Source organism: Anguilla anguilla, chromosome 6, assembly GCF_013347855.1.
Source record: "Anguilla anguilla isolate fAngAng1 chromosome 6, fAngAng1.pri, whole genome shotgun sequence".
NCBI lineage: Eukaryota > Metazoa > Chordata > Actinopteri > Anguilliformes > Anguillidae > Anguilla > Anguilla anguilla.
In genome coordinates this window covers 17,853,102-17,861,680 of record NC_049206.1, presented here as the reverse complement: position 1 = coordinate 17,861,680, position 8,579 = coordinate 17,853,102, and the positions used below count along the sequence as shown (strand labels likewise).

At 40.8% G+C, this 8,579-nt stretch overlaps 1 protein-coding gene across 1 annotated transcript; it reads right to left on the bottom strand.

The window, feature by feature from the left end:
• Positions 1 to 3,454: 3,454 nt before the first annotated feature.
• On the bottom strand, positions 3,455 to 6,581 carry pdca (phosducin a). Its single transcript, XM_035422846.1, has 3 exons — positions 6,400 to 6,581; positions 4,564 to 4,706; positions 3,455 to 3,977 (listed from the first exon to the last, which is right to left on the bottom strand). The coding sequence occupies exons 1-3, from the start codon at positions 6,443 to 6,445 to the stop codon at positions 3,462 to 3,464; spliced, it is 705 nt and encodes a 234-aa protein (XP_035278737.1). The 5' UTR covers positions 6,446 to 6,581; the 3' UTR covers positions 3,455 to 3,461.
• Between the last annotated feature and the right edge of the window lie 1,998 nt (positions 6,582 to 8,579).

Below are 8,579 nucleotides of genomic sequence, written 5' to 3'. Positions count from 1 at the left end.
GTTTTGTGGATTTTTAAAATACAGCAGCCTTGAGGATCTTTTACTGGCTTTGTTTCTCAGCCTGTCGTTCTGTCTTGTTTGTCTATACGAATGGGGCACAAACAATGTTTAACCATATACATAGTGAAATCTTCCTTGGTACTTTTAGATTTTCATTGAAGGGTGCTGTTGTTTCTGAAAGGGCACCTTTTTGTTTTGTTGGAACAGCTGATTGCTTTGTATGTACCATTTCCTTTAAACATAGTTTAGTCTTTCTGTGGGCTTAATTTTCTTACCATTTTCTTCCATTTAGGGAAACTTGTTCGGTTTTTTAAAATGTATTTATTTATTTATTTCAGAACAATTGCTGTAGCGGATTGCATCACAAATTCTTGATTAATTTATTTATTTTCACTTTCAACAAGCAACACGACAGGAATGTGGAAAGCGCGATCGGGTGGAGCCGCCGACGTGTCGGTGCATGACGGCGAAGGCGGAAGCTACCCAGCAGCCGTGCGCGCCCACACTCGCAGGCTAGTGGATCGCGAGGGACGCTGTCCAGACACGTCGCGCCATTATCCAAACACGCTAAACGCACTCCGGCAAACGCTTAACCTAAAGGCACCTGCGTTCCCGCGTGCTTCTGAAACCAGCTGCCTTTGTGATGTGTCTTTGTCTTCGAGGCAGGGCAGCAAGCACCAGCTACCCTGCCCTTAAGTGGAATGTCAGTATCACGCTTTCCCATTAGTTCATTGTGTATGTATTTATCTAGCATTTGTCTTGGTTTCTTACTTCACGATATCTTCAGTGATATTAGCCCCTGCTTATTTTGAAATAGAAATGACTTCATGTATTTTATGATAAACAGAAGCAACATTGTTTGTGGAACAAAAACCAGAGGATGAATTTACGTTAGTTCATTGTGTGACTGTTGTGTTTCTGACACTCAGGTTTTGCAAATTTACGCTGACCCTGATCAAGAAGTTGGTGACATAGCTTTGTAAAGGTGTTATTGTTTCAATGCTGAAATTGTCGTTGTGGAGCATGTTAGCAGCCAGTTCTTTGAACCATCACTGTTCAAGAAACCTTAAGGGCAATCCACATTTTAATCTGGAATTTCCAGTAGTAATGTAAAAATTGGCAGGTACTGTTCTTAATAGATTTTTGTATTAGCCACCTAAGTATGGATACAAGTGACATACAATTAAATAATGTTTGTTTCAATATTGCTAAATATCTGCAAATTCTTTTAAGAAATCGTCAAGTTGGTTTGGGTTTTAGGCTTGAAGTCGCTTCCAACCTCGTTTGCATCGCCATAACATGTAGCCTATTGCATTTCCTGTACCACATCCTTTTCGTATTTGATTAAATCTGTAAACCTTCTTTGCAGAAGAACCAAACTCATTGCAAATTAGTCGGAAGTGATTAATGTGAGAGACGGTTTGTCAGCGCAATTTGTTTGTGTGGGTGGAGGCTTCTTGGAGCAGATTTATTGCCGGTAAACCAAGTGGGTCAATGTTTTATCTGATTTCAATTTCAGCTCTTTTTGTGTGAATATCTTTGATCTGTTTTTTATTTCAGCCCCTTGTGTGCAGTCAGTGGATGGGCTTCTCCTTTACAGAATGCAAACTGGCAACTCCACTGTCTTCTGGCATAGTCAAACAAGGAGCTTGAATAGTCGCTTGAAACCAGATTTAAAGTTGTCACTTGCTTAACGGTCTGGCTGTGCACTACAATCCAATACATGTACATAAATTGTGCCTCTTTTACATTTTAAATATTAATTTGTCTTTCTCCTAACAATTACTTGCTGCGATATTTGATTCCTCACTCTTTGATGATTGTGTTTGAGATACTGCCACTGGGTGGTGGAGATTTCTCTACATGAAGCCTCCTTCCTGTAACCGAATACATGAATGTTATCCTAATAATTTGTTAGTAATTGAATGTTTGCTGGCACAGCTCCATCAATGTCTCAAAGATGTTACTTGAGCTCTTTCAGCTGTAACCACGAATGGGTCTTCAACCCAATTGAGTTTGGCTGCATAGAAAACACATGAAAATAAGTGAATGCTTCACAATGAGTTCTTATAGTTTATAGTTATTGTTCCTGGTTTGTTTTATGAGAGATTTATTCTCTATGTGGTTTTGTAAATGATGGTGTCCATATGCAAACCTGGTTAGCCCTGTATGTTTCATTTCCACTAAATAGACAGTAATAACCACCCAATAATACTTAAATTGTTGATGCTGAAGAGAATGTAAGGGGTTATTCTAATCCACAATTTATTATAATTTTTTAGCTTTCAGTTCATACCGTGTAGTACCTACATGCAGATTCATTGCTTTTAAATATGGAAGCAGTCATTTAGAAGTACTGACAAACATAGCTCAAACAAACCTTGGACATCAGCAATTTGTTAGGAATTATGAAGAACCTGTTTCAGAAAGGTCTTGTAGGGAGAGAAAAACATGTTTTAATAAAAAATTCTTCTTAATTTTTTGTTCCATGGCAACATATGCTAACTATTTAAACACTTTTGCTGGACCACTGAGGTGTGAAACCTCTAAATACTGTTGTGTATTTGTTAGACATTACCTCAAAACCTTTTTGAAATTAGAAATAAGTAATGACCTCAGAATTTTCAGTGTAATACTAAACAATAAAATGTCATCTTCCACAGAATTCATATGAACTGCCCCATAAAGGAGTTTCCCAAGAGTTGCCTGGTGGAGTACCAGCTCAATGCATGAGTGAAGAGTTTCTGGGGCCAACAACTGGATTTTGATGTTAAATATGAAATCCTTAACTGTAGTGCTTGAATGAGCAAAGGAACCCTGCGTCTACCAGTAAGCCATAACACATTACCACTCACAGCACTTATTTTTTCAAATACAATTTTAATGATCATTTTGAAAAGTATTATCTTATTTTATTTTATTTTTTTTAACCAGATAATACAAAGGATTCTAGCAACATTGACTTCCTGGTTAGGCCCTTAAATGGTGCAATTTTGTCTTACAATGATCACAGCAGCTCTTTGCAATGATTTTGTTTTACAAATTTTTTTTATGGGCACGCTGTTATTTATGTAAGTTGCTGGTTGATTTAGAGAAGTCAGAATGACTAAGAGGGAAATGTACAAATGGACAGACCTACAGTAAGGGGTGCCCTACATTGCTGTGATCCCATCCTAGTAACCCCACCATCTTACTACAGACTTAATATAAAGCAATGCGTAGTGGCTTTGAAAACCTCAATTTATACTTTGTAAGTGAATAAAATAGTACAGTGTCAACTGGCATATAGTACAGCGAATACTGCAGGCTTACAGCCAGTGGGTTTTTCCTTAGTGCGTGTGGAGGGTGTGTTTTTTCTGTAAGACTTGAATTACAGGTACAGCATCAGGTACAGATCATATGCAGTTCACTGAAAGGACAGAGTCTTGTTCTCCCTCCAGCAAAGATAAGCCCCTGCTCACTCACTCCACGTCGGCCTCCTCATCGTCTAGATATGCGGTGAATTCCTTCTCCGGCAGCAGGCCATACTCGTTCAAGAAGGCCTCCACATCGGTCGCAAAGAAATCCTCGTTGAGGTGCTTGGTGACGGACAGGAAGTTTCCCAGGAGCTCCCCGTCCTTGTAGACCAGGATGGCGGGCAGGACGTCGTCCGAGAAGCGGTCGCCGGCCCCCGTGCAGGACGCCCGGATCTTGCAGAACTTGACGCCGGGGTACTCGGCCGACAGGCAGGTCAGGCAGCCGTTGAGGGCATCGCAGCCCGGGATCCGGTCCTCGTAGATGTGCACCACCACCAGCGTGAGCTGGTGCTCCTTCTCCATCACCTCCAGGAAGGCCTCGCCGCTCTCCAGCTCGTACACGCCGTCGAACGTGGGCCCGAAGCTCAGCCGCTCGTGCATGTCCTGCATGCACTGCTTGCGGTATTGCCTCAGGCACCGCTCGTCCTCTTCCCTGATCATCTCGTACTCCTGCATGCTCATCTGCAGAAATGGGGGGGGGGGCGTTGCGGGTAGAGACACGTAGGTGAGGGAGCGCTAAATGATTATGGATAAGCCCTAGGGGGCCGAGAGGTAACCAACGCCTATCACTGATTAATTAGATAACATCCCTTACAGATTCTTAAAACTGACAAGTTGGCCAATTCCATTTTCTTAGCACTGAAATTTCTGCTTCTTGGGCAATGGTATTGCACTGAAAGTTCTGCTTCTTGGGCAATGGTATTGCCCTTGGGCAATGGTATTGCCCTTGGGCAATACCAGCTTATGGATATTCATAAACTACAGTATACCTCCAGCAAATTGTGTTACTAACTGCAACTTTCTGGAGTAAGGAAATAGGGACCGAAGGAGCACAGAATCTGACCATCTGGTTACTGTACAGAATCTGCGATGAACCTGGGGTCACGTGAGAGTTCCATCTTCTCATACATTCCACCATATTTCAGGTGTATTTCAAGAAAATTATATTTTAAAAAAGCTTGAAAATAAATGGTTTGGCACGGTGCAGTGCATCTTGGAAAATGTTACATTGGTAAGAATGAATGCAAATAAAAAAAAACAACAAAACCTTGCGATTCTGTCTTTCCTCGTCGCCAGTGCTTTTGGGATTGGACATCTGCCGCAGGAGCTCACGTTTGCTGGGCGGAATGGACTCGTAGTCCTCGCTTCCCAGCTTGAACTTCCTCCAGTCGCTGATAACCCCCTTGGGACCTAAGAGTCATACCAAAAGATCCTTTAGCTGAGAGAGCTTTATGAAACTAATAATGGGGTCTGGAGTGAGGTCAGAATTGTTTTTATTTATGGAGCCTGAAGGGAACCTCTGTTTTTTCTATAAATCAAACAGCGAGTAAACAACCTCTCGGCAATGATATGGAATGCTGTGCAGGCTTGAGTTTGAAATTGAATGCTTTTCTGGATGGAGGCACCAGGTGCATAAATCAGACATCAGATATGTGAACCCCAGTGAAAGTATTTAGCTGAACAAATATTGCCCAACAAGTGCCTAACAAGTCCTTTTATAGCCATGTTTAGGGTATGAATGCCTGGCATGTCCAAGCATAATCTTTCCCTTGGTTTTTTTTCTCTTTTAAAAATGGCTGGTAGTTCTTGCCCGGGCCAGGATATAACAATCATTTGCAGTCATGTGCAGCTCTGTGCTGCTAGAGAGAACATTCTTTTTTTATGTTCAGTCAACCTTCGCCGTCCTCGGAACATTGGTGTTTCATGTACCACGAAAATGGTGATACAAGTTCACCGGGATTTGTTTTGATAAGTCGGCTGCAGTGTGAAATGGAAAATTTGACCCATTGAAACCTATGACGGAAACCACCCTTTCCTTTACGTGAATGTTTACAGCATGAGATGCGTTATGAAGGAAGGTAGCTGACCACAGAGGATATTTGTATATAGGTCACCTCTAAAAAAACCTAAATCTGACTAAATCTGTTTAGAGGAGATGGCATGAGCTGTGTAAATAAATCCTGAACTATGGTTCCTGCTGTATCAGGATAATGTTGTTATTAGGTAAAACTGTGTTTTCAAGATGTGTCATTCAATAGCATAGAACCCTGGTTTTGTAAGGTGGATTAAAGGCAATGTCGAAGAATAAAAATGACTCAGAACATCAGCTACTTTTGGAAACAACAGACCTGGCACCTGTAATACACTTTTAATATTGCAAATGCATCAAGCAGGCATCACTACTATATTACATTCCTTGAGAAAATATGCTTATACAGAGCAACCTACAGTGTAGAAGAACATAGATGCATTTGCCTATTTAATATGGTAATAGTCACAGACCAGGCTAAGAACATTCCCATACCAGTAAGAACATGTGTATCACTAAAGCACCACAGCCTAAAAGCATTAAATAATACCATAACCTGAACTAGCACTGTAGGTATGCATGTTAAGAAGTGGGGATGGGAAGGGGAACCAAGAAACAATCTTATAAGGTGTGTCTTCAATCTGAAGATAGACAATGATTCTGACCTCTTTAGAAGTTTGTTTCACCATGGGGGGGGGGCAGTAAGAACAAGCATCGCGACTGGGAGGTGTGACTATGGAGGCAGGAGATTGCCAGTCGCCCCGAGGTTGTGGAGCCGAGAGATCTGGTTAGGTTGCAGGGCATGTAGATTGGTTGGAGGTATAGTGGAGCTGTAGGCTAGCTTTTAACCTGACACACGCAGTAACAATAAAACTTTTTTTTAAATGAAAATAACAATCAAGCCAGCTTAAGAAATTTAGTCTGTAACACTGGACATTCTGTTCTTATTCGGGCGTTTTATTGTGCAATCAAAATGGAGCTTCATTCCCGAGTGCACACACCCTAATACAGTACATGGTTTATTTGGTTCAGTATGCAGATGCTGTGGTATTGTGGTGTTAAGAAAAACCTCACCTGTGTGTGTCATGGGCAGCTCCTCATCCGCGGTTGGGCCTGACATGTTGACTAATTGTTTTCTGTGAAAAGACCAGAGATAGTTTCTCAGAAGCAGATCTGTTTGTACTTGTCTGTTTAAATCACGGCGTCTCTTTCAGATGATTCTGTACTTTAACATTGTGCATACCCTACCTGCCATACTCAGGCAGAAGGGCGCTTTAATTGCACAACAGTCGCCGTAGATACCTTGGTTTCCAACACACAAAGTTTTGTTTGGTTTGGTAACATCTTTGTCAGATGTTATTTTTGTAAGGGGGAGAGAGTGCTCCTCACTTGTAAGTCTGACAGGACTAGAGGGTATGCGTATGATTGGTATCATTGTCAGCATGCTGAAATGCTGACAGCACTGTTGCAGGCAGCCAAAGTTGACGTGGCATAAGGAGATTATAGTTATTTCCGATGGCGTTGCCATGTATGGGTGCAAATTTGTCTCACTGTCCTTCTGGGTGTCTGTTAACAGGTGTGCTGCAGCTGCAGTGATGTGATTCAAAAACTCCGTAATGTTAAAGCAACCACGTCCGGTCAATTCATAGAGTGCGATGCCATAGAATTACCAACCGCTTTTTACAGCTGATTAAATCTTTTTTTTTTTTTTTTTACAGCATTTGTTAATTCTTCCCTGCCAGTACTTGGAGTGTGCTCAGCAAGTTTTATATTTCCCTGGGGCGAAGTACTTAACTTGTGTATCAAACGCTTATTGTCTTTGAAACTTCCAACCCCAATTACATAATATTTTTAATGACAATTGTAATCTGAGCTTCTGAGAAAGAACTACAGTGCACAAAGGATTGTGCAATGGGGTTAACAATAATATTAACTATATAGTACAATCTATTATATAATAATAATAATACGTTATAAATGCAATATGTGTAGAATAAACACTTATATTATACAATATAATTATCACTATATTTTACCAAATAACCATTTATCATATCTTTCCATAACTTTGACTCCTTGAAATGCTAAAATGGTAACCTACAGAATGGTAATGATGGTGAGTACTACACATAATAGGGGTTGATTCAGGTGACTAAAAACACTTACACTGAAGGTGTAAAGCACATTGAGGTCCTGTGATGAAAGTTGCTATGGAAATGCAATGAAACATCATCATTTTAAATTAAATTCAACATATTTTCACAACCTTCGAGAGTGAGGAGAGGCAACAGCTGCTGCCCAGGAAATTCTGCTGAGGGTGTGGAATGGAATCTGGGCTTGCGAGCGTGCTGAGACCCACACAAAATGATACTGGGATAAACCCCGCTAATCTGGAACATCTCAAGCCCTGTTTTAACCGCCCCCTATGTCTCATCCCTCTCACAATACAGCATGTGAATCCTTCACAAAACCTTACCCTGTATTATATTCAAGCTTGGGTGTACATGTTGTAAAAATTCTCATCTTTTGTTTTCATCCTTTTCTCCGCCTTTCATTTATTTTAATGGGGGAAAAAATAATGATAATAAAAATTATATTTGAACAGGCCAGGAATAAAGCATTCTTTAAAATAACTTGCTTTGTAATAAAGCCCACTCATGTCACAATCAAATGTTACTTATTTTGAAACAGCATCTAACATAACATGCATATGGTGACCAATATATTGATTTTAAAAGTGCAATGTCCAACCAAAACACAGGTTAGTGCTGATGCTATGTTACGTTACAAGCATTTATCAGACGCTCCAGAGCAACGTACGCAACTTAGCATTGCATCCATTTATACATCTGGATATATACTGGAGCAATGCAAGTTAAGTATCTTGCTCAAGGGTATAACAACAGCGTCCAACCTGGGAATCGAACCTGCAACCTTTAGGTTAGAAGACCAGCTCCTTACCCATTATACTGCAATTAAATAACTTTTTTCAATCAGATCACAAGTAATCAAGAGAGAAATAAATATTTTGTTTGACCAAAGCATTTTGCTGTAGGAATGAAGGGAAGTGAATGCATCCCTACCTGTCAATCAAAATGAAAACCTTGTTGCCGCAAGCTTTCTTTGTGGCGAATGGCTGATGATTACATGTGGTCTCCGTTGCCTTGGAGAATTGTTTGGAGTGTTTGAGCAGGGCCAAGGGCACTTTGAGAATTAGCCATGGGCATAATAGAGAGAGGGGGGGGGGGGGGGGC